General features: G+C 39.5%; 1 protein-coding gene across 1 annotated transcript; it reads left to right on the top strand.

The window, feature by feature from the left end:
- Positions 1 to 25074, top strand: LOC137254684 (cell division cycle protein 27 homolog). Its single transcript, XM_067792540.1, has 19 exons — positions 1 to 103; positions 4732 to 4807; positions 4945 to 5092; positions 5838 to 5963; positions 6694 to 6791; positions 7220 to 7392; positions 7700 to 7875; positions 8322 to 8445; positions 8556 to 8659; positions 12603 to 12660; positions 12773 to 12971; positions 13682 to 13854; positions 14822 to 14974; positions 17458 to 17666; positions 18098 to 18215; positions 18713 to 18841; positions 20025 to 20099; positions 20385 to 20541; positions 21784 to 25074. The coding sequence occupies exons 1-19, from the start codon at positions 80 to 82 to the stop codon at positions 21891 to 21893; spliced, it is 2430 nt and encodes an 809-aa protein (XP_067648641.1). The 5' UTR covers positions 1 to 79; the 3' UTR covers positions 21894 to 25074.
- Positions 25075 to 27323: the final 2249 nt, after the last annotated feature.

Here is a 27323-nt window from a genome sequence, read left to right as displayed (position 1 = left end):
AAGACAAACGAAAACGAGGTTAACTGTCATGGCGGTCTACATTGGGATATGAGCTGCCAGTGACACACAGACAACCAAAATGCTCTTACAAGAGCCAGTACAGGTAATTGCAAATTATCTAACCGTTATGTAGCAATGCTGATATATTTGGTAGTATAATTTGTCAGCATATATGCCACTGGTTCTCTCTCCTTAGTTGCAATAGCAACGAAAATCGGTGACAAACATTCTGATTTATGAAATAGAAAATGGCGTATGCCCATCTTTGTTATTATTTCGCATTAGAAGGTTATGCGGGATGTTCTTCTTATCTTGTAAGGGGTCACATGTGGTAATTAGATGACAGTAACACGTAGGGGAGATCAACATTTTTATTTTGATTGTATAGGTTTTGGTATCTCTGTGTGATAAAACGGGTGTCGTCCCAACACAGCTGTTGCAACGAAAGGGCACCTGTCAAGCTGCCGTTGCCCTAAACTTGTAAATATCGAAACAGGCCGCTCTGAATCTGTTATTTGTAGTGCATGCATGTGATTAACTGGCTGTTGAAGGACAGGTCGATTGAAGTCGATGTTGATTTCTATTACATGTTTCCTTAAGAATGAAGTTCATGACTTGTAGTTGCCCACATATATTTGTTTGTCTCTTTTTTTTTGCATATCAGCACTAACATTAATGTTTTCAAGTACATTTTTGGCCCTCATATTTATGATTTCAAAGTACATATATGTTCTTAATTCCTATAAATATAAACACATTGATTATACTGTTGCAAGTATGAACATGATATGTAAACAATCATTGTAAGGGTATTGGTTGTTGTTCGGGTCTATGAAATGTACATGCTGTATAAAAAGGAGTGAATATGTCATGGTAACTCCCTTGTAGTGTTCACACAACTTAATTTTCTGATAATGTTAAGTATTGATGGGGACATTTGAAAAAGTGTTTTGAACCGCACACATTTTCAGGAAATCTTAAAAACGTTTTGTATATGCTTTGTATTAGAATGAGTATTTCTTAATATGTTTGAAGATTACAGATGACATGCTGATTTAGACTGTTGGATATAGTAATAGTAAAAGTATTAGTAATAGTAATAATAGGTAATAGTATTAGCAGGGGACATAAAAAAGCGACAATCCAGAAAGTTTTCTTTATCAGGATTGAACTGGTGTTTAAATTTAGCCAGATGTGAAGATCCATTATTTCATGGTAACATTTAGAGAGAGGTTTCAACAGTAAACTGAAATAATGATTGGTGTGTGTATTGAGCTCTTTTTCGTTACCTCAAGGTGAGTTTCAGTAATATGTAAGTGTGCTGGAGACAGTAGCACTGGCAACATGGACAATATGGCAGTTATATGTACTCTGTTTCATTCACAGCTGAAGAAGATTAACAGTGACTTCAGTTTGGCTTGTTCATTTATGCGTTGAACTGAAGAAACATGCAAAATTTTGTCTTATTTCTTACTGAGAATTTGAAGGACAATATTTAAAAAGGAGGTATGGAAATGTTTTTGTAAACACTGTGCAAGTTTAACTCAAAGGCATGTTCATTACAAGGGTGTTTGCTTTTACCATGTGATACAATTAGTCTGGTTGATCCAGAAATGTAGGTTCTGTAACTGGACTTCCGTGAGTGTGATTAATTGTTTGACAGGCATTTCACAGAAGTTAACAGATGACAACAAATACACAATTTGCATCAAGACCTGCTGGAGGCCAGTATTTTGGGACCCGTCAATGTCTGGATTAGAATTGGTTTTCAGTAACCCGTGCTTGTCATACATGGTGACTAACAGGATAGGGTGGCCAGGCTTGCAGAGTGGGTTGACACATGTCATTGTATCCCATTACGTGGTCCAGATTTCATTCTTTACAGACTGTAACCATATAACTGAAATATTGCTGAGTGTGGCATTAAAAAAAATGTACCCAAACAAGCCAATATTTGGCCCCATGTCATAATGCAAGTAACAGTAGAGGTTCCAACAACTGGAATGAGATATCCCAATTCTGAAGAATTTTATGAAAATTCTATTTAGAGCAAGATCACATATTTTGTTTCCAATTTTTATTCTATTTTCTTTCATGTCTTGAGGTTGGATAACTGGAAAAGGATCTGTATAAGCTGTTAACCATAAGTTGTGTCCACTTTTTCAGTTTGATTAAAATTTACCTGAGTGATAATACATAATCAAGTCTACATCGCTCTGTGAGCATTACTTCAAGGGGCCAAACTCAAGTACAGTCGGAAATGGGAAAAACCTTTTTTTCATATTTATCTCTTCAATGTATGTAGTTGATACACGAAAATATGAAACATCTGGTAAACTAGGTTTGGCCTAACTACAGTTCCAGTGGTAGGGAGACAAGAAATGTAATAAAAGGACTTTGTTTAGGACTCAGTTGGAGAGATTAGTGCAGAAACGAGCAATGCAGGCTTTTTTTTTAAATCCAAATCGACTAATTTGGAACAGACCATGGCTTTGTATGTGATGATATTGTATTGCAAAAGACACTTTTAAATGCCCATTTTGAAATTAGACTTAGCCTCTTTGTTAATAAATAATAAACTAAGAAGGATGGAGGTAGCATGGAGTAGACTTTCCCTATTAAAACAATCAAAGAAACAGATAGGAGTGGTAGTCTCACAAGCCAAACCAGGAGGAGTGTTGCAGATGATGGTTGGGATGGGGCTTCGGGAGAGAGATGTAAACTATTGTCTTACCTCACACATGAATGTTGCTGTCTGATTGGCTGAGTGCTCTTTTATTATTTTAATGTTCCCTGGTGCCAGTGGCTTTGCTGACAAGGGTACACAGGATCTTGTGAGGACTCTTCCCTAGGTTCAGGGATCATTTGTGCACGAATTTGCGATGCAAGCAATCAAAATGATTCTGACTATAGTGTCATGTGGTTTTTTTACAGTTTTCCTTGTAAATAGGAATAGAGGCCAGAAATGCTGATAATTACTGTTGTCATTCAGCGTGACTGTGCACAGTCATGGTGTCATGTTGCAGAGAAACTTCTTATTAATTATCAAATCATTGCATGGTATTTCTTTTTTGTGCTATTTGTTGCTATGATTCTCTGCCCCTGCATATTCTGAACATATTGAGCCCAACTAAGCAATGATTAAACGCCTGGATGTCTGAAAATTTACTAAAATACTATGTAGTGTAAAATAGGAATATTTCTTTGTTTACATTTCAAACAAGTGCAGTCGATCAAGCACAGCATTCATTTTCACACCCAATATCTTTCGGTTTGTTTTATCTTCACAGTTGATATTGGTGACAGAGACCATTTGTAATCTGATTCTAAAATATATGGGGAATTCAGTGATTGCATTTTGTGGCAGCGTACTATGAAAAAAATGTAATGTAACTGGTGTCTCAATACCGGTCTTTTCGAAACATGATTTTGTAAGCATGGTAAGCACGATCCAATATGGGGGAAACCACACTTTGGTGTTCGTGTAAGAGTATTTTCGAAAACATCCCAACTGAATCAGTGTTCATCGGCAATGGTGTAGAATTATGATGAGAGGTTACATGAAACTTTGATGTTAGTGATCATTAATGTGCTATTTTTGACATTCAGTACTCCCAGTAATTATTACATTTTCACATTACAAGAATACAGCAGATAATGCTATGAATCACGATTTCGTCATGTGTCCAAAATGGCAACATTTACAATGAAGCATATTTTGAAAGATTATTTTAATAAGTTTAGCTTTGTCTAAGATAATAGTGGATGGTATCAAGAATGCAAGAAATTGCAAAACTATTAAGTATATTTGTGTACGTTATATATTTACAATTTTTTTGGACTTCAAATCGAAGGTTGAAGAAGAAAGACATGTATGTCCTTGTGGCACCCAAGGGGTTAAGGTGTGCGATAAGTTAAATACATTGTTCATTGGTCCCTCAGTGCTGATGGTTTGAAGTTCCCCGAGCTCGAAGTCCAGTCCAGTTGATCTTCGGATGGTCATACTACCTATATACTTTGAGACATTTAATACAATGCTTTTCTATGAGTATCAGGTGTCATACACTTTTACATATGTCAACATTAGCTTTATGAAAGAAAGACACGTAAGATGTTAATCAGTAGATCAGACACATTGAACACACTTGAAAAAGCACAAAATATTTCATGCCAGGTGAGTCAACACTCCGTTGTCATACCTGGCTGAGTGACGTTATTGCCATCTATAGTCTTATCTGTCGTTTTCAGCACCTAGTCATATTTTTCCTAAGTTTTGCCTAATCTTAGTAGTTGCAAGTCTTATGCAATGTGTTCAAACTTAACAAATGGTGTGCACAATCAGCCATTTCCTCAGATGGCTTCTGCCATGACTTGTAGCCATTGTACATCACTAGGACTGTTAGAGAAGTCAGCCTTGCTAATACCTGTCTGTCACATACATGATATCCATATCAGCGCTTGACATTTGATGATACCATGTGTTACCACGGTTTCTTGTAATCGGCAAGACTTAAGTTGAGCCACTTGGCTGATCTGGTGCAAATGACTCCGTTCAGGAAAGATTTTCACATAAATTATAGTAAACTTTGGTTCCCTAAACTATCAGTTGAACATCCCATTAGAATGTAAATTAAACATAGAGACAGATACACATATGATCCCTTAATGTATCACAATAGAAAGTGACAAAAATTATTGATCAAAAGATACACAACATCCTTTGATTTTCAGGCTGCCATCTTAGATGCCTTGAATCACTATGCCTACAGCGATGCCACATTCCTTGCTGAGAGACTATATGCCGAAGGTGAGTTGAGATGATGATACTCCTAAAACGAGGCTTGTCAGACTAGCATTAATAACGTTAAATGAATAGTTGGCAGGAAGAACTTCTAAAGTTGCAGTCAGTTTGGCACACCTTATATATCTATTGTGTATTTCCAGTGTCATCAGATGAGGCGCTTCACCTGTTGGCAACATGCTATTACCGGTCAGGCAGACCCATCCAGACATACATGCTACTCCAGAAGAGGGGTTGCCCCACCCCGCAGTGCAAGTATCTCATGGCCAAGTGCTGTATGGATATCCAGAAGTAAGGACTCTTCCACACACGTCTACCACAGTGAATTGAAGCAGTTTGACTAAGGCACATTTAATTTAGTGCATTGTAAACAATGCGTGTTGTTACACCAGTATTGTTCAGAAGTAGGGTTGTTAGGCAAATGCCTTATATTACTTTTTTGGCTAACTACTGTAAATGTTCACATGTTTGATATATGAAGAGTTGACTTTTGTTGTCCGGACCAATTGATTAAAGTTTAACTCAGAGACTTGAAGAGGGATTTTGATCTTTTATTGTCAAATGTTGACAAGTTAATGTTAAAAGCCACTCCAGAGAGATACTGTTTGTCCTCCAACTCTCACCTTCCAACATTTTCAGTAATAGCAATTCCTTGAGTTGTAAGAAGTACATTTCAGCTGCTACAGTGGTGGAGAGTTGTGAGGTCATTTTGATTTAGACATAAAGATAACCAATACATTACTGTGGCCTGCAAATCATTGTATGCTTCAGTAAGGTACCAGGAGAGATTGTCTCATATCACCTAGTTTTTGGATGGTAACTGTATTTTCATGTACTCGGGGTATTGTTTTGTAACTCAATACTGTGGAATGTCCCCCTAAACTGGACATGTTGCAGGACCATGAGGAAGTTCATTGCTGTCTTAGACCTTACCATGTATCGTGATATTGTGGATTAACCTAATTGAAGGTGTTTATCTATTACCAGCAGATGTTCTGGGTTTTTGATTCCAGTGTACAAATGTGTTGTGTCGTAGGTATGCGGAGGCTGAGGACACTCTGGCGGGCAACATTCTCAGTCGCTGCAAGTCTCTAGACGAAATCGAGAATGAGTTTGGCAACATGGCTTGCCATGTCTTCTCTCTCCTGGGCAACATGTACAGGTAAGGGAAGTAAGCAGACACTGTGTCATGCTGTAAGGGCAGTATAGGGGATTGTGTCAGTGAGTGTTTTGTTTACAATATAGAGAAAGCCCCAAGTTTGTTGGAAGAAAACAACACAGACTATAATTATATTAGGATTATGATGTATTCAGTGCCACAGTCAGTGAGTTCTGAAATAACATTAGTGTTGGTAATTAATATTGACAGTTGGTTCATTACCAGTGAGCAGTCATTGAAATGAATGGATGGAAAGGACTTCACGAATTGCGTATGCATATTTCACATCAAATATAAAATGATGCAACCTTCTAGTTTAAAATGATGACAAGTCTATCATGAGCATGAGCCTCCCAGCGTCTTCAAGAACTGTACAGTCATGACTTGTCAGTAATCGAATTAAGCACGTTTTCAGGTCTTGATAGCGTCTGCAATATGTTCGTTCCATCATCAAATGTTTCAAACGCTGCAATAGTAATTACGAAATTGTTTGTAATTGATTATGAGAAATTGTGATTGATTGCTTGGTCGTTCAGTCACTGACCAATTTTCGATTATTGTGGTTAATCGGAGCACCACTAAATAGCATAAAGACGTATGTTAGAGGCGACTAACTTGATCGTATGGTTTGGCTGAGTGACTTGGTTATTGCTGTCTGGAGTGTGTGGGGCTGCGTTCATCCTACATGTCATATAACGAGATGGTTGTAAACTCAAGTTACACTCATTTTCAGTAAAACAGAGCGTGTGAAGAAGGCTGCAGAATGTTACAGAAAAAGTCTTCGAATCAATCCGCTGTTGTGGAAGTCATATGAAAGGTTGTGCCAACTTGGTAAGTGCTCCTGATAATACCTGGCTGAGATCTGTCTTTTGGAGTGCTATTGTGTTAGTTCTCTATTCCATTGAAAGAAAAGGAGTATCTACTCAGTGATGTTCTCCTAGTGACTGAGATGGCAGGAGTGACAGTCAGCTGGCGCAGCTTATGATGACCACCACCTGGTCTGTGATCTTTCAAAGTTACACCATTCAAATGACATTATCTGCTATTAAGAACCAGTGCCAGACTGCTTTTTGTAATGATTTGTTGCACATACCAAAAAAATCTTCCGTAAGTATGTGTGATACAATACAATACTGGTCACCTTCAATTTATCGTTTAGAGTATGACACAAGTCTTGACATTGTTATAGTGAGCACTGATGGCACAGATGTGTCTTCTCTAAATTATTGTTCATATGGTTACTGTCTGATCTGTGACAGGTGAGAAGGTTGACCCTGGCCAGGTCTTCCAGGTGCCCCAGCACACAGCCCCGCCCACCAACACCCACAGTATGTCACAGAACATCACTGACGTCCTCACCCCCATCTCCGAAGCCATAGCTCCTGGGTGTAATGATGCCAATGTGAGATGGGAACAGGGTTCTCTCTTAAAGGTGAGTGTGCGTACACTGATCTGTTTGTGGTCCTATGTTTGGTCCTTACGTAACCGTAGTGCAGATAGGTTGTGATCTTGCATCAAGGCTGTATCTCTGTGTTCCTGATGGTCTGCAGTAATGAATGAATATTGTTTTCCATTTTGTTAAAGGTGAAAGCACCTGAGATCAACATGACTTTAGACATTCCTCCTGTATTAAGCTGACCCACTGTAGTACAACTGATGTACAGTCCAAAGTAGCATTAAACACACATCACTCACTCACTCACTCACTCACTCACTCTTTATGTGTTGTTTTGCTCCAGATGCAGACCCCCACCCCACAGATCTGTGTGACACAGTCCATGACCCCCGAGAATCAGGAACCCCCTCTGGTGGACATTCCCTCTGCTCCCACAACTGCGCGTCACCCCCGGACACAGTCTGTTATCTCCAGGGGCCTCTACAGTAAACCTCTGTTCCACAGCCCACTCACTCCACGGTAAGACCCCCTGACTGCCACCCACAAACTTTATTTTAATTGCCTGTGAAGTTTGTCTGTGATGTGACTGTTGATGTTGGTGTTCATGTGACTTATTTTTGTGTATCTGTGATTGGGATGTTTGTGATGATGTTATTATGGTAACTATAATGTTTGTGTTGAGGTAACTGGTGTTTGTATTGATGTGACTGATGATTGTATTGATGTCAGTATGGTGTTTGTGTTGAGGTTACTGATATCTGTGATGTCACTATCCTTTTTGTTGTTGTAACCATGGTAACTATTGTTTGTGTTTAAGCAACTGGTGTATGTGTTGATGTGACTGATGATCATTTTGCTGTTACCATGGCAACTGTTATGTTTGTGTTTTGGTAACAGGATATTGATTTGACTGTGATGAATGTGTTGATATCCCTGTTTGTGTTAATGAAATGGTTGTGTTGTAGGTTTGGTATTCTGCCCCTGGAGACGCCGAGCCCCATGGATCAGGGCACCATGCCCTTCATCACACCCAGCCCTGTGTCCTACACTGAACAACAGACACTGGATCCCAAGGCACCCAGCAAGAAGGTAATCAACCATCTCAGTAGTTAGTAGGAAACAGGTTTCAAGGGAAAAGGCTTAAACGCAAATCTGTCTGATTTGTTATTTGCAGTTAATGTTTCCCTAATCATTTCCAGCCGGTCACACGGAGAAGTCACAATCAAAACCAGATGCCAAAGCCTCCAGTATTCAGCATGTCTGGGAACACTGCCAATACAAGAGACATTTCTAACCAGACAGGGTAATATGTCTGTTATTTTAGAATCACATTATATTCTGGATGGTTAAAATGAAACATCATTTCTTTCATTGATGCTGTAAATAAAGCCTTTAATACAGAAATATTACTGTAAATAGTTAAAGCCTGCTTATCTATCCCTCAGCTGTCACTAAAGCATTGATAGTAAATGTTTGGTCTTGAAATATGATCATAGTTTTTAAATGTCATAAAAATAACGGTAAACCCAGTCTAGTACGTTAAAATGCCAACACATACCAATTATCAGCATACATACTAAAGTGCTTGGTTCCAAGAAACGGAAGCAGTTCCGTACTAAGAACACCTCAAACTTGAATTTCAATGTCAGATTTTAACTTTGTTAGATTTTTGAGTGTAATAATGACCTGTGGATCATTTGTGTATACTGACAGTTACTGTAATCTGACATCTCGGTCCATGGCAATTATTGTTTGCTTGCTTGCTCCACTTTGGAGCTGAAAAGCTGTCTTGCCACCTGTACTTTTATTAGTGTTTCATAATTTTTCCTTATCCTGATTCATGCTTATTTGTTTATCTTCTCCTATGCAAAGACAGTGGAACACTTGAAAATCCCTCGAAATTCCCTTCTTTTGAAGTGGACGTACAATCACACTCACCCACACTAAGCCTCTCTGTTTCCCGTCACATGACCAGCCCTGTTTGTCACTCTCTCCTCCATCGTGCAACGAGACGGTTGGAGTCAACTTGAGTCCCTATACAACATTTAATATCCTTTTATATTTTAGTCCGTTACACAAAATATAGTTGCATTGGGCTTTAGTCTGTATTAATTATCATTATGATATGAAATTGTGGATAAATTTACATATTTTACATCATGTGAGATTATGTTTTCACTGACGAAATCGTGCTCCTGGTGTAGGTTATGGCTGTCTGCAGCTGTTCCGTATTATTATGTCCTACTTGCATCTTTTTTGTTCTTCCAGTGTTCACTGTGAACTTGGTAAGAATTTTGTTTGTATTTGTTTACTATTCAAATATGTGCTAAAAACTTTTTACGTAGGCACCGTAAAGTCATGTCTGGCAATCCGATTGTGTATCGCCAGACATACCCCAGGGAGGCAGTCCAGATAAAATGGAGACTAGGTCCTAGTCTCAGGAGTGGTGTGGCATCAGAATCGATGACATCTCAACCAAAGAGTTGAAGTCATCTAGTGAACTACGTCCTCCGCTGAAGCAACGGACTAGCTCTTCTATGAAGTCATTCAATGATGTTATTGTCCCTTTCTGCAAACGAGACATTTACGATGAATCTTGACTCCTGCTACCTGAGGTACAGAGCTTCACAGAGATCTTCAACTTAGCTGTATCATCTCGACGCAGTTTAGAGAGTGCTCCCTTCATCGACTCATCGAGTACATGCATGCACATATCCTGCTACAGTTGGAAGGATTCATCGACTGCATCCACCAATCGTCACAGACATCATCATCATTTGTCATCATCGTTTGTCATCTTCATTGCATGTGGTCTCCACATGCAGGCCTGCATGGAAACATTCACTGAATGACGACCACTCCAAGGATGCATGCAGAAATGAAGATCACCCCGACTTTCAGAGCAAGGGATGACATTCAGTGGACCCTTTCAAACCACTTGTGATTGCATTCATGAAGGAATACAGATGACTCATCGGAGAGTCACCAGCTTACATCAGAGGGGAAAAAGAAAAAAAGAGGTCGTCTTCTTGGACTCTTGGAGATTACATCTTGGATATCGATTGGGCAAGACAAAGCAAAGAGGTTTTATAACAGCAGATTCGACGTTTCAGCAATAAATAGACTTGACATGGAGGACAGCTTGCTCACAACTTACAGTGTTACTGAACTGAAGACGAAGCGATTCCGGTACCATTTGAGCAGCGAAGGCAGTCACCATAGCTCTATGTAGATCTACTTGTTCTGCTTGTTATACAACAATAAATAGATGCGATTTGAGACATACACCAGGCGGAGGGGCTTCACTGCCACGAAAACCACACATCCTGACATAGCAGAGTGCGTATGTCACTTACAGCATACTACAGGAATTAAAAGTTCAGAGCTATCGTTCTCAGCACATTTCATGTACACAGCTTAACCATATAGAATACTACACATGCATAGCTGTATATACAGTTTTCACAGTATGGGATACATCACATGCTACAGCATTAGAAGTGTACATATTTCTTTCAGTTGTCTACACAGTTCTCACAGTATAGGACACATCGTATGACATAGTATTGTACTAAATTACTTATCAAAACTTGCAAAGAGATTATGGAAGGATGACCAATATTTATAGGAGTTTGAAAATCGGCATTTTGAAAAGTAAAAAAACTTTGTTGCATTATAATAGTTTCCAAAATCTCTTTGTTTACACTGAAAATTTGGTTTTGATTTTTTTCTGCTACATCTGTAAGTTGATTGTTTTACAATCAAGCATGTTGCATTCAAGGGGGTATTATTTTTTCCCCCTAAATCCAAAGATTATGTTTTCATTTGAAAAAAGGATTGTGCCTTCAGAAATTACATTGAGCCAATCAGTCATTTTTTTCCATATTCTTTTAACATGTTAGCAATCACAGAGTAAATGCATAATTGTTTCAGGTACCTTTGCACAAAAAGTACACTGTGAAGAATCTATGTATTTTATCTGAAAGAGATAATTATTTGTGGTTAAAATGTTGTTTAATATTTTTACTTGGAACCATTGCAAGTTGAGACTTTTTGTACATCTTTAAGACGTTAGGTTAAATTCATCTTCATTATATGTCTTAAGGGCTTATGGACTTATTGAGACGGTGACGAACAGGGCTGGTCATGTGTGAAGGACCAAAATATAAGAGGATATCAATCCCTGTATAGTTGACCCCAGCCGTCTCGTTGGGTGATGTAGGAGACAGTGACAAACAGGGCTGGTCATGTGTGAAGGACCAAAATATAAGAGGATATCAATCGCTGTATATTTGACCCCAGCCGTCTTGTTGGGTGATGTAGGAGACAGTGACAAACAGGGCTGGTCATGTGTGAAGGACCAAAATATAAGAGGATATCAATCGCTGTATATTTGACCCCAGCCGTCTTGTTGGGTGATGTAGGAGACAGTGACAAACAGGGCTGGTCATGTGTGAAGGACCAAAATATAAGAGGATATCAATCCCTGTATAGTTGACCCCAGCCGTCTCGTTGGGTGATGTAGGAGACAGTGACAAACAGGGCTGGTCATGTGTGAAGGACCAAAATATAAGAGGATATCAATCGCTGTATATTTGACCCCAGCCGTCTTGTTGGGTGATGTAGGAGACAGTGACAAACAGGGCTGGTCATGTGTGAAGGACCAAAATATAAGAGGATATCAATCGCTGTATATTTGACCCCAGCCGTCTTGTTGGGTGATGTAGGAGAGGGTGACAAACAGGGCTGGTCATGTGTGAAGGACCAAAATATAAGAGGATATCAATCGCTGTATATTTGACCCCAGCCGTCTCGTTGGGTGATGTAGGAGAGAGTGACAAACAGGGCTGGTCATGTGTGAAGGACCAAAATATAAGAGGATATCAATTCCTGTATAGTTGACCCCAGCCGTCTCGTTGGGTGATGTAGGAGAGGGTGACAAAGTCACAAACAGGGCTGGTCATGTGTGAAGGACCAAAATATAAGAGGATATCAATCGCCGTATAGTTGACCCCAACCATCTCGTTGGCTGATGTAGGAGACAGTGACGAACAGGGCTGGTCATGTGACTGATGTGGCAGGAAACGGAGAGGCGTCCTGTGGGTGAGTGATTGTATGTCCGCATCAAAAGAAGGAAACTTCAAATGTTCCACTGTCTCCACATAGAGGAGGAGATAAACAAATAAGTATGAGTTAAGATAGATATAAAATGTCAGTTTTATTCAGAAAATTACATTTCTTTTCAGGAATATTCCAAATGTTAGAAGAAGTTCACGGTTGTTTGGAAATTCAAGCTCAGTGAAGGTAACGCATATTTCATGTTAATGATAGTTTGTCAAAGATCGTGAATTTATGACTTGTTGCTGTCCCTGATATGCCTCTCTGTGATATAGGGTTTTGTGTATGTTTCCTTCAGGAAAACAACAAAAGTCAAGGAAAATCCCGATTTGCCAGTCCGAAGGCAGTAGGTCGAAAGTCCAAGACGAGACTGAGCAAGTCACAACAAGAACTGAATGAAATCAACAAGAGTGACTTGTCTGTTGACAGCAAGCCATCCTTGACATCTGACACACCCACACAGACGCAGATTATACAGATGCAGCATCAGTCATTAGGTAAGTACTATCTCTGTCACATGCTGTTACCTCCCTAATCCCTCTACATTTGTCATTAGGTAACTACCATCTGTGTCACACACTATTACATTTTGTATACTCTGACATAAGTCATTAGGTAAATGTTATATCTGTCACATACTGTGACATACTGAATTCTCCTTCATCAGTCGTCAGGTTAGTAGTATCTGTGTCACACACTATTGCATATTGAATGCTAATACTTCACTCTTATATTATCTTCCCGGTGACATGACCAGTGTTATTTGATGAGGTTATATGCAATTTATCTTTGATTTTCATGAGCCGTATGTAAACATCAAATAGGCTTGATTGTTACTTAAATCATCTTGTGACGTTAAGTCAGAATGATGTTACAAATGAGCAGTTCCTGATGGTACCTTAGGAACCAGCCGATACGACTGGGTGATGACCCTTCACTGCTCAATGTCACGTCTGCTGACAGAAAAAAGAGTGACCTTTTGGCTTACTTTTGTGTTCACAATGTTGATAGGCATCATGTGTTAGACAGTTTCCAGGTGTTAGCAAGTATTTGAAGATCAGGAAATCATTTTGAACCGACACAGTTTATCCTCCTAACTGGTTTTCTTTTGGTTTTATTTCCAGATACAAGTATGTAAAATGTATCTGCAAAAGAAGACCCTGTTTCAGTAACTCTGTTAATGTAAAATGTCAATGTTCTGTTTCAGCGGGTATCTTGAATCTCCTGCAAGCCCTGGGCAAGGCGTATTTGTCACTGTCACAGTACGACTGCCGCAAGGCTGTAGAACAGTTCTCCGATCTGCCTGAGCATCAATACAACACAGGCTGGGTGCTCTCACAACTGGGCCGAGCTTTCTTTGAAGGGGCAATTTACCAAAAGGTAGAATACCAAAAGCAAGTTGCTCATTGAATCAAGTGTGTATGTCTGGGGGCCTTGTTTTGCAACTTAAGTTATGAAATTTTGCACAGTACCAGTGTGCGAAATAGTTTCCAAAATTTTCTGGCCAGTCCTACTAGCTATGCCAGAGAGATACTGGCCCACAAAATAATTCACCAGCCTGAAATTTGAATGTGGCTGCAGGTATTATCTTTAAGCTACTAATAATACAATGAGCATTTTTGTCAGGTCATAACCTTGCAGGATCTGAAAGTGAATTCAGAGTGAGTGATATGTGAATATTTGCAGACACTTGAAGGCCTGCGGTAGAATAGACCTTCAACAACGCATGCTTACCATAAAAAGGTGACTATGCTTGTTGTAAGAGGTCACTAAAGGGATCGGGTGGTCTGACTCGCTGACTTGGTTGACACGTGTCATTGGTTACCATTTGTGCAGATCGATTCTCATGTTGTTGATCACTGGATTGTCTGGTCCAGACTCGATTATTTACAGACCGCCGCCATATAGCTGAAATATTACTGAGTGCAGTGTAAAACTAAACTCACAGGTGGTGGAACAGCACTGGCCATATCCGTAGTAATAAGGGGCTGTGCTGAGTTGCACCTGAAGTGTGTGTTGGAGCTTTTCCACCAGCCGTTAGTCATCTTGAGAGTGTGTCAAGATAGGAAAAATATTCAAAATGTTCCATGATCATGAAGATTTCTACGATATTTGGTTTGCATTGAATTGGTTTAGTCATGGCCTAGTGTCTACACAGCATTAGTATAACTGTTTTCTGTTGTAATCTGTAAACTGGGATGTTTTAGCAAATGTCAGAGCATGCATAGTTATGACACAAATCAAGTCTTCTTTAGGTGTGCAGGAATGTGAACAATCATGAAGTGTCCCTAAGCCTAGGTCAACCCATGAGACTGAAAGACAACTTAAATTGTTTGTGTTGTGACAGGCAGAGAAGATCTTCCAGGAACTCCGTCGACTGGAGCCGTATCACATGGAGGGACTGGAGTACTACAGCACAACACTGTGGCACTTGCAGCGAGAGGTGGAGCTCTCCACACTGGCCCAGGAACTTACAGAGCTCGACAAGAACTCCCCAGAGGTGAGACATGAGCCTGCAAGGTGGGAATAACCTAGAGATTTCACTTCATCTAAGGTCCCTACACTCCAGACATGTGTTCCACAAAGATATGAAGGTCTTATGACAGTTGAAGGTCATGTATGTTAAAGATCACACATACTTTAGGGAGTGAAAATACATAAATCACTCATTGGGATCGTCATAAATGAAACCCCGTCATTAAAATTACTCATTTCGATCTTTAATTACCTTAAATCGACCTTCTTGACAATAGTACACAATTCTCAGCCGCAAACGAAATGTCAACCAATCAGAGCGGTGCATCTCAGTGACATAATAGTAGGTATAGATGTGGGGGCCTATGCAGAATTCATCTACATTTTAGGGGTAAACTATTTCTTTTACAGGTTTAAACAAACGTGAAATCACGACAGCTGTAGTGAAAAATGAAAGCTATATGTTCTTACAACGTACTATCATTTAGTATTGTCTCCTGCTTTGCTTAGTTTCCAAGTTAGAACCCTTGTTTTCATAGACGATTCTGTGAAAATCACTTGGTGTCGCTAGGTTGTAATCTGTATTAGGTGGTACAAACCTACACATTATTTGTCATCATTCACTTCATGCTCAGTTGATGAATTTATTACAAGTATAATTAGTGGTAACGCCACTAAGATTACCTGACAAAGGTCCCCGTTTGGCATGTCTTGTGCCTGGAACGGTCAGAGAATTAACCGATAACATGCTGATTGATTAATTATTTTTATGCAGATTTAAATGCGGATTTGTTTTTATTAAGTTGTTGTAGCCTTCAACAAAATCATTGTTTTTGTTGTGAAGTGTAATGATACAGATAACATACACTAGGGCGTGCGTGCCAATTATGATTCACATTGGCAAACTATAAAATGTCTAGATATTACATTCCTGATATAAATTAAAAATAAGTATCTGCATATCACATCTTTTTATTACGTTTCAAAATGCATACAAGTATTATTATAAAGTAATTAGGATTATAAGACCAAATATAAAGACGCACATTGACAAGGGTCTAAATAACAGTGAGTGAACGTTTACAAAAACAAGTGAATTTAGCAAGTGAAGAAATTTATCGCGCAGTATTTTCACTTTGAGCCACACCTCGCTTCCATGGAAGAAGTCATCATGTTACAAGTTGTGTCATGCAATGTCCTTTTGGCCATGATTCAAATACATATTTAACTACTAGTAGAAAGTTGTTTTGATTTTCTAACTTGATGAAAACAAATCATAATCTCAACAATTGTAGCAGACTTTCAACTTCACGATTTGAAAAAATGGTGGCTCCCTGTCTGAGGATAAATGCTATTTAAGTTTGCTTTCACCGACTATAATTATAAAATCAAAATTACTTTCTTCTGATAGTAACATATGTATTTGATTGATGGCCAATAGGATTTTGCATGACATTGTTCATAACATAACAATTTCACTCTTGAAAGCGAGAGGGGCTCAATATAATATTACTTACGATAATATTGTCACTTCGATCAAAACCTCGCTTCCGAGGAAGAAATCGTTATGCTCACACAATATCTTTTTGGTCAGCAATGTGTAGTAGGTAGTCTTGATTTTATAACTCGATGAAAACAAATCTCAATAGCATTTTCTATCCTGGAAGCGGGGTCACCATCCCCCGACCCCAAGGAGCAACTGACGGCAACACAACAATTTGGCATGTTCTTTGTTGACGTCTAGAAATCAGCAAATGATGAGCTTCCTACACATTTCTATACAACTAACTGAAAATTGTTCCTTCTTTGATGTCACTGTGTGGTGACAAGAGTTACGTAATCTGTCTGTGGTTTCGTTGGCGAGTGAGAGCAAAGCAGATGGCTTTTTGGTTCTTTTCTAATCGCTTGGTATCAATTAACTACAAGATTTTTAAGAATAAGTTTGATGTTCTGCTTAAGACTAACCAAGGGTCTTTCATATGTAATGGTTAAAAGAGTACAAAAAATGTGAGTGTATTCATTCTTTAAGGAGTCATGACTGTATTATGATTGTTTGGTGGCAGGGCACTGTTTCAGTAGAATTAATGCATAATTGAGGCAACTTATGCATCTTCATGCATTTTCAAGTGAAAAACTAGCCCCCCCCAAAAAAGTCATATCAAAATAGCACCATAGATATGTCCCATAGATATTCCGATGTAAACATCAAGTGTGCTGTTTCTTTTGAGTATGATTTTATGCCACTTTTAGCACTATACCAGAAATATCACCATGGTTACACCAGAAATGGTTTTAACACATTGTTTGGCATGACACTGGAAAGCTTCAACCCTAATTGTTGTGTGGAATATTAAGGGATTTAAAGACACTGGAAATTAGGGAGCACTAGATCTTTGAGATACATTTACACATAAGCATATGCTTGCACTGTTCAGTAACGAGGTTGCATGGTTCAGCTGTGGTTTATCAGATACAAAGATGAAGGCGTATGTTTGTTTACTTCAACAGGCATGGTGTGCAACAGGAAACTGCTTCAGTTTGCAAAAGGAGCATGATGTAGCAATCAAGTTCTTTCAGCGCGCAACACAAGTGGACCCAACATTTGCCTATGCGTACACCCTACTAGGCCATGAGTATGTCTTCACAGAGGAGCTGGACAAAGCATTGACCTATTTCAGGAACGCCATCAGGGCAGATCCCAGACACTATAATGCTTGGTGAGACTTAGTGTGATTAACACAATTGTAGTGGCTTTTCAGTGTAATTTTGGGATAGAGCTCTGTCTGCAGTTATGTCCTTGGTTCATTGTCACATTTTGTGCTTCCAACATTGTATTTGGTCATGTTGAATCATGATGAAAAGGATTGTTTAATTACAAGAGGCTCGTTGTGTTAAGCCCAGCATTTGACATCCACAGTATTTCCCTATACATCAAAACTTTGTGTCCATTGTAGAACTTGGCTTGCATAAGTCTTTCCCTTACATCAAAACATTATGTTCCTTTAGAGTAGACCAGTAGGAAAAGTGATGGCACATTCTAGACATGAGTTGTGTTCATCATGTTTCGTTATCTCCTATAATGACATGTGTGTCAAAAGTTCTTATGTCATGGAAAAAATGTCAGACAATAGAAAATATTTTGTTGCAGGTATGGTGTTGGTATGATTTTTTACAAACAAGAAAAATTCAGCTTAGCCGAAGTCCATTTCAGTAAAGCCTTAAAGATCAACCCACAGAGTTCTGCACTTCTGTGTCATGTTGGTGTGGTAAGTATTTTACTGTCGGACACTGTAGTAGTCTTGTTGCATCTGTGTTTTGTATGGACCCAGTTTAGCATCTGTGTCGTATGTGGACTCATTACATCATCTGTGTCGTATGTGGACTCATTACATCATCTGTGTTGTGTGTAGACACATTACAGCGTCTGTCTTGTTTGTGGACCCAGTAAATCATCTGTGTTGTGTGTGGACCCAGTAAATCATCTGTGTTGTGTGTGGACCCAGTAAATAGTCTTTGTTGTGTGTGGACCCAGTATAACATCTGTGTTGAGTTGTGTATGGACCCAGTAAATTGTCTGTGTTGTGTTTGGACCCATTATAACATCTGTGTTGTGTTTGGCCCCAATATATCGTTGTGTTGTGTAGGGACATATTATGGCATCTGTGTAGGGTGTAGATACACAACAACATCTGTATTGTGTGTATGTACGTGAGTCTAGCTGATATGTTGGATCAGTATTTACTGTTGTTTCCTCCATCCTCAGGTGCAACATGCCCAGCAGAAGTCAGAGTCAGCCCTGCAGACTCTGAACATTGCCATCAGTGCAGACCCCAAAAATCCTCTATGCAAGTTCCACCGGGCTTCCATAATGTTTGCTAATGACAAGCATATGGTAAGTAGAGTCTGGATATTGATAGTGACAGGTGTGCACACTACATTGTCGTCTCTTACAGAATCATCTTGCCAGACCTTTGGGTCGGTGGTTGAGAAATTGTTTTGCAGGGATCTCTTTGATAATGAGAAGCACTAGTAGTTATTGCATTTGGAATACACACTACACTGAATCTTGCCATTCATTGCAGCATTTCACTGCTGTGCTCGTGTTTTCAAGACATGTTTATCAAAGCATGTTCCTTATTAATGGAAAAGAAACTTACAGCAGACTTTGTTATGATGCATCAGTGCATGACATCCAAGGCTGAACCTTTTAGGCCTTCATGAACAGCCTTTGCCAGAATAAAAGTACTTTGTACTCTAATTTTGTATTTATCATACATGGTGGAGTTAGGTCACATGCAAGAGCAGCATTACAGTGAATATGTAAGTGACTTCTGTTTGTGAAATAATTACCATAAATCTCACATACTTTTTGTTTCTATTTTGTGGTCAAGTGATAACATTCTTTTATATATCCCCCCCTCCGCAATGTGGAATGTTATACTATGTATTCAGTGGCTTCTGTACGTACGTCCCAATTCTTGTCAACACAATATCTCGGGAACTATTGTACCCAACATCTTCAAAATTGGTGACAGCCTTCTTTTGGGATTACGCAGACACCAGTCAGTTTTGGTGATCTTGAGACTATTTTCAAGGTCACTATGATACTTTGAACACTTTTAACACTCTCATGAACTATTTTATTTGTTGTCTTCAAATTTGGTGACAGCCTACATTTGGTGAGTCTACATTAAGGGATTGTGCAAACACCAGCCGATTTGGGTGACCTTGATCTTATTTTCAGTGTGACCACAACACTTTGTCAACTTGTCGAACTTATGTTAACACAATATTCCATAAAATATTGCAGCCAGTGTCCTCAATTTTGTTGACAGCCTACATTTTGTGATTATCCAGACACCTGTCATTTCATGCCTCTTGTGTCTGAGCAAAAAGTAAAGAGTAAAGACTTTGTTATAAATATTTCATTCTCCTTTAGCTGCAGGGGACATTGCCATGTTAGTGGCAAACACTTGTTACTTATGATGGGAACCAAGTGTTTTAAATTTTGCATAGGTCTGCTGCCTAGGTCCTCCTGAGCTGGTTACTTGACTGACTGCATTGTGTGATTTCAGGAAGCTTTAGAAGAGTTAGAAGAGCTGAAAATGATCATTCCTAAGGAATCTCTTGTTTATTTCCTCATTGGAAAGGTGAGTTCGTGTCTGACAAGCAGTTAGAGTCTGGTCATTACTGTTCGAGTCATTTGATGTCTGAATGCCTTTTGAATTGAATTGGTTAGTTGACAATAATACCGTGAATCTCAGAAGATCTGTCAATATGGTATTTTGCATGCCAAGTGCCAAGAACCCTGGAAAACTACTCAAATTGGGTTTGTCTTTATGAGTATAGGCAGCTACTTCAAATGTTAACATAAGTGAAATTTTTTCATGACAGCTTCAGAGCAATTTTAAAGTTGTGCTTTCTGTGTGATACAGGTCCATAAAAAGTTGGGTAACACCCACCTGGCTTTGATGAACTTCTCCTGGGCAATGGACCTGGATCCTAAAGGTATCAACAACCAGATCAAGGAGGCCATTGATAAGCTGTATGTCCCAGAGGAGGATGACCCACTCTCGCGCCTCAATGAAACAGGTATGTTTGGGGTTTCAATAAGGAGACACACTTATCCTGCCCATAATTTTACCTTTGTTGATCTGGGTCAGCTTTCATTACCTGGCCATGCTTGTCAAGAAACTCAAGTATGAGGTTCCATTGGTGATGGTTCATGACTTACTTTTTATGCATGTTGTCCCAATTGTGCAGATTGTTGCTTATGATGTCAGTCACTTGATGATATGGTCCAGATTTGCTTGTCTACTGACCAAGTTCTTATAGCTATAATAATGGTCACTGTGGCATTAAACAAAAAGAAACCAACTTCATCAAAGAGTTGATAAATAGTAGACAGGCTAATTCACAAAGAACACTCTTGGAATGAATGATAGTGAGGAATGGTTAGCTGGCTATGTAGGTATTTGGGATCAGTGAACAAAATGTTGAAGCAGTATGTTAACCCAGAAATACGTACACAATAGTTTACATTTTTTAACCAACAAACAACAAAGATGTTTATGTATGACTGTATTATTGAATTAACAACGTTTATGAATCAATGCCAATTGCTACAAAGTGATTACACAGTAGAATGGCAGAAGAGAATATAGTTGTAGTGGTAATAGCATTAGGTCAGAAATAGAAATGTACAGCAGTGGTCATGCTTCATCTGTAGGAAGGCTGTGGGCTAGCCTTGTGGTTAAGACGTTTACTCGTCAAACTGGGGATCTAGGTTTGATTCCGCACTTGGGTACAGTGTGTGAAGCCCATTTCTGGTGTCCCCAGCCATCACAGCTCGGGAGTATTGCTAAAAGTGGCATAAAATCATACTCACTCACTCATCAGTAGGACAAGGCTCGTCTTGTTCTCCAGCAGCTGGTCTTTTTGTAATGAGATGGTAGATGATTGTTTTAATAAATCGTTGTGGAAAATATGATACAGTTCTGGATAAATTCATGCTATTCCAAATAACCCTGGACCTCAAAACCTCTGAATATAACAATTTGCACAGTACTAGTACTACCCTCTACTGAATCTTCAATCTTGTTTTTACACTGCTCTATAATCTATATAACACCCTCTCTTTGGACAACGACACTTTGAAAACAAAATCCAAATCGGATTCTTGCAAAGACAATTTCCAGTGCATTTTTCATTTGTTTTAGTACTTTATTATTTATTACTTAAGTATTTGTTAGAAGCAGTGTATTTCTGAAGAGTAAGTACTGTTCTCACAGAAGCAGTTGAAAGTGTGATACTATCTCCCGTCCACGTTTTCAGGTATGGAAGAAGGGGCAGGGCTGGAAGATGGCCAGGAGGCTGCCTCGCAGAGCACCTCATCCAACATGGACCCTGATCTACAGGCCATTGAGAGTGACGAAAGCTTATGACAGATGGACATAGAAAATTAGACACTATAGCTATTAGACACGACCACCACAACTGGATGGAAAAACTGTCTACTAGACACCACTACATGGGCTGGTCAAAAGGGCTGTCCGGTCAATAGTTGTTGGCTTTCTCTCTCTCTCTCTACCTCTGCTAGGACTTACAACTAGGATCTTACAACACAAGGGACAAGTGTGGAATGTGTCTACCTCTGATGCTGCAGTTAATGGCAAATTTTACAACTATATTTGTTAAACTGGAGGTGTATTTTTCAGAGACTGATACTGTATTCTTGTAATTTCGCAAGGTCTTATTAGAAATAAGATGTGACGCTTGTTAAGTTTTGAAAGGTCAAGGAATTTTATGTTGATTTTTCTCAAGCACATGTTGTAGAAAGTTGACAACTGCTAGTTGGGACAAATGTATGCGGACAAAACAATGGCCACTGTTAATTTTGTAAATCATCTGCTTTTTGTTTGTTTTCTTGCTCATGTGTTAACCTATCCAGATTTTATTTCAATATTTAATATAAAACAATTTTTTGTTAGGGGCAGATGAGAAGAATAGGTACTCCTTTGATCATGGACTCAACAATTAAGTCATTTACATGTTTAATGTGTTGGCTTACATGGGTCCAGGGGTCCCAGTCTGAGGCAGTGCAGATCACTGCAGAGTTGCATCCCTTAGGTGTGCTAGGAACCTGTGACTGGGCTGTAGTCCTGGTTTACCCAGGTTCGTGTTACGGGTTTGTCATGACCATCTGTTTGTGTGTTTCACCAAAGTGATAGCTGTCGAGACCTGCATCACTTTTGTACTATCCTCCCACATTAAGCTGAGTTGTCTTGATATAACTTGAATGCTGATTCAGTTTAAGTAACACAAATACTCACAAACTGTTATCCTACCTTTTTTCGGTTGATTCCAGCTATGGGTATTGATGTAAGAACAGTTGGTAACTCTCTACAACTAGTCATGCTGACAAAAATATAATGATAGCTCAAGGGAAGAAAATTTAAAGAGTGAAATCTACACCTAAGATGTGTAATGTTGTTTGTACCCTTTGGTTAAGCACCTGTTGGAGAGAGTAGAAGGCTGCCACATCCAGCTGGCCCCTGCATGCATGTTGCTGTATATGTGATCTGAGATCAAGCACCTGCTGGAGAGAGGGGAAGGGTGTCACATCCAGATAGCCCCAGCATGCATCATGCTGTGCAAGTGATCTGAGATAAAGCACCTGTTGGAGAGAGGAAGGCTGCCACATCCAGATGGCCCATACATGCATGATGTTTTGTAAGTGATCTGAGATCAAGCACCTGTTAGAGAGAGGGGAAGGCTGCCACATCCAGATTGTCCCTACATGCATGAAGCTGTGTAAGTGATCTGTGAGCAACACCTCACTTTATGTTGTATGTTTCTATAGGTTTTACCGATAGTTTGCAATATGGGGGATCCCAGTGCTGTGAGCTGAGTGGCTCATGTTAATGCATGTTGTGCATTTGTGATACCTACTGCTGTAGGAGACTGACAAGCTGTCAACATATGGGTACAAGTTTTGTCGCAAAGACCAACAGGATTATTTTGTATACCTTGAACTATCACAAAACCTTATGCTTTACATACTCTGAGTTGTTTCATGGAAGTTCATGGTAGATATTTACTGCAAAATGTACTGTTTGATTAGTATTTATTAGTAGCATGTAGATGCAGGGTGCATGAGTGGAATCCTGAAGGCATCGGTAACAAAGATGAACAGTAGATGCAAAGACTGTGTCAGCTGAGATGTGCAAGTGTGAATTGTGGAAGATGTCAAGATCGTTATACTTCCAGTCAAATTCTTACTATATGTTATGCCCAGGACCCTGTTGAAAACTCATCTTAGGTGCAAGATTTATGTTTTAAAGATTTATGACTGGTGCTGAGATGGCTGTTTGTAATAGCCCTTTGTGGCCATTCCACTAAATGATGTTTGTGCTACAACTGTGTGAAGGTTTGGAGTTAAGTTCACCTTAGCACTAAGTTCAGTTTGTGGGACAGAACCCAACAGATAGTTCTCAGAGAGATTGCCCTGTGCCCTGGAGGCAGTTCTGTTTTCTAGTGTGGTTTTCTGCTGGGTAAGATTACAAGAAAGAAGTCACTGGGTTGAAGGAGGGGATTCACCCAAACAGGAAATAATGTACTATGTGACACGTTGCACGGGTAGCTTCTATGTTGTGGATATACTAATGGTGTGGAATGTGACAGTCTCAACAAAAGCTTGAATGACATTCAGTGAATGAAACACAAAGCCTTGAAGGGTTGTTGTCACCTGTGATTGAATATAATTTAGGTTCTAGAAGACCAACAGAATTGTCCAAAGCCTCACAGCTCACATGCCATATTGACATGGATTATGTTAGTCCTTTTTCACCTGTTTTGTGAAATTCGTGCATGGAAAGGGTTATGGAGTGTTCATGCCTTACTATAGGCGATACTCACTTTGCATTTTAAGATGGATGAACACATCATGGAGTCACCTCTCCTTAGAACATCATTATCTAATTTAAGTTATACAATTTGTTGGGAGAGATTTTTGTTTTTATTAATTTGTAATATTTTGTAAGTTTGTGTGAATATGATTTTGAGTATTGTCTACTGGAGTCTTTTTTTATACCTGAATGATTTCTACGTGGACAGCCTCTTGACTGTAGTGTGTCATCGTGTGCGGAGTTGGTGGTGAGGACGCTTCTGTGGCTGCTGCTGCTGCTGCTGCTGCTGCAGTTATTCAGTGTTCCAACTGTGGGGATGTGAAGTAATAGCACATTTACCATTTTCCCCGATTTCATATGTTTGCATTTTTTGTTGTGCAGTAGTGCTTCCCGGAAGTAACCAAAGACAATTTAACAATATCTAGTACCATTTTCTTCAGCGATATACACTTGCGTATGTAACAACCAGCTTTGTCAGTCAGTATGCACGCTTCAATACCCAGCATGTCTGCCAGTGTCCATCTTGTATGGTATGACTGAGCATACATGAGATCGGGGTTCAGCAGCAACAACAGCAGGAGCAGCCATTTGTGTTGAAACTGTACTGTGCAACTACAAGGTCTGTGTGCGAGAGAGGTTATGACAGTATTCAATATATTGTACAGAATACCAAACCGATGTTACCTGACATCATACATAATAAACGTATAACAACATACGGAACTGACTTGTTGTAACTTGTATAAGATAGGTGGAACCTTTACTCTGTTAGCATCTGTTATTCAACTTTACATTGTATAGAGAAAACAATTGCCAACACCTTGAGGTTGAAGAGATGACAGGTGCAAAACATGTTATGGGGTCGTTTGCAGCAGCCAACAGCAGTTGCCCTTCTGAGAGAGGAATCATTGCTTCCATGAAGATGGCGGTTATGTGATGTCATGTTGATAGTGATAGTGTGGATAGTCAATAGTGTCTTGGGCCAGTCAAGAATTTGATTCGCTGTCATTTGACAAGTTCTGCATCAACTCACTAGATATAAGGAGCTACAGTCAGATGATACCATGTTTATCATTCCCATTGATAGTCACAATAAACTAGAGTATGTTAGGTTCGATTCACGACCATTTGTAGAAGCGCCCTGCCATTATCGTGTAACAAACATTTTTTACGTGCTATACGGTCTGTTTTGGGGTCACCGTCAGTCTGTCACCAGCTTACGATGCAATGTGACCAACTACAGTTGGCCATGTAGAAACTTGTACGACGTACTTCCAGTTGATTTCCGAAAACTGACCCAAGATGTTAATGGGTGATTTTATTGCAACACTTTAATAACAACGGAATGAGTGTTTCCATTAATATCATGGAATCCATGAATTCCAGGTCGAGGTTGGAACAATCTGAAACTAGTCTCATGTCATCGTTCCAGATACTACTGGAGACGGCCGATATCTACCACATGAAGGAAATAAACACTCATCTATGGTCGCAGGTCCCTCCAAGGGAGCTACCTACCTACTAACGGAGTGTTCAAAACGGTTTTAAAATCAGTGGCTATGATAATTATGCGTCGGAAAATTCCTTCAGGGATTAAAGTGTCTCTTGGGAACCGTTGCCTGGATGTTCAGATTTTATGTTTGTATCACAGGAGTGTGATCAGAGACTTGCATTCCAAAACATGTCCCATCTTTGTAGCCTCTGTAACAGCGTTATTTCTATTGAAGCGGGTTACACATGACCTTCAGTCTATATCTCTTAGAACATCCACTGCCTGGAGTGTTTGTAACAACTCTAGTCTCAGCTTAACCTTGAGGAGTCAGTGGGGTAGCAGTGAAGTCCAGCGTTCCTTCGTCAGCCTAAGACCCGGGTTCTATTCCCCACAAGGGTACTATGTGTGAAGCCCATTTTCTGGTTTCCTTCTGGTGTCGTGGAATATTGCTAAACGCGGGAAAAACTACACTCGCACTCTTACACAGTAAGACGTGCACCTGGTTTGCACTTCGTCATATAAATGGGGAAGTGCACATTGTTGTTGGTTTCATTACAGCTTGAGCGTTCTGACATGCCCCGGTTTCTCAGACGTCAACATGTATACCTTAAATATTCCATGAAAATAAACACTTAGGACCACAATCATTCAGTCACGGGTACATTTATTGTCTGTATTGAGTGTGGCATGTGTGACTGGTAAACATTCAGAAATTGGCATCACAACGTGGAGTTGTATCACTTCAAGTCAGTAGATAAGTATGTATACAAATTCTAACATGCTGTCCCTTTATCCTCAATAAGGCAGGAATTTATCGGGAACAACGTTCCACCGTTAAGATGGACACGCATTAAAATAAGCAGTTTCTGAGGAGTTACGATATGAAGATTTTACATACATTTATACTGACGCCTCCAAGGATTCCTACCTCGACTGGTACTGCTGGAGCCTTCTAGATCCTTGATAGCACTCTCGTATGTGGTCAGGTCGCATGATGATATACCATGAAAAAGTAGGGAATATTGGATTTCCAAGATTAATAAAGTGCAAATGATGAAGCCAAGGAGGAAACAGACGATGAAGAGACTTTTACGGAAAATGTGACAATTTCTTCCATTCCTTTGGAAATGTTTTATCTGTATAGATATGTATTACTTTTTCTCATTGGCGTTGGCTAGTGGCATGCTCCCAAAATGGAATATCCCCTACCTTTTTGCAGAAATGACTTTGTATAAGAATTGTTGAATCAAGATGCAAACATATGTCATGTGATAACGCGTGGGTTCACGTTCATGTCGGTTTGTAGGGTAATAAGACAGCATATCATCCAACTAGGTTAAAAGTGGTTGTTTGATGCTTTAATCCACTTCACCAATCCATACCATACGTCGTGCGTGGTGTTACTCCACTAATCCATACCATACTTCGTGGTGTTACTCGACTAATCCATACCATACTTCGTGGTGTTACTCCAC

This window comes from Haliotis asinina, chromosome 10 (genome assembly GCF_037392515.1).
Source record: "Haliotis asinina isolate JCU_RB_2024 chromosome 10, JCU_Hal_asi_v2, whole genome shotgun sequence".
Classification (NCBI taxonomy): Eukaryota; Metazoa; Mollusca; class Gastropoda; order Lepetellida; family Haliotidae; genus Haliotis; species Haliotis asinina.
The sequence above is the reverse complement of the archived record's forward strand: the minus strand, read 5'-3'. Positions and strand labels throughout refer to the sequence as shown.

Excerpts from the sequence above, each read along its gene's own strand:
- LOC137254684 (XM_067792540.1), top strand. The coding sequence starts at position 80 with ATGCTCTTACAAGAGCCAGTACAG. Across the intron at positions 8,446-8,555 it reads CCAAGGCACCCAGCAAGAAG|CCGGTCACACGGAGAAGTCA; the intron begins GTAATCAACCAT and ends AATCATTTCCAG. Across the intron at positions 18,842-20,024 it reads TTGCTAATGACAAGCATATG|GAAGCTTTAGAAGAGTTAGA; the intron begins GTAAGTAGAGTC and ends GTGTGATTTCAG.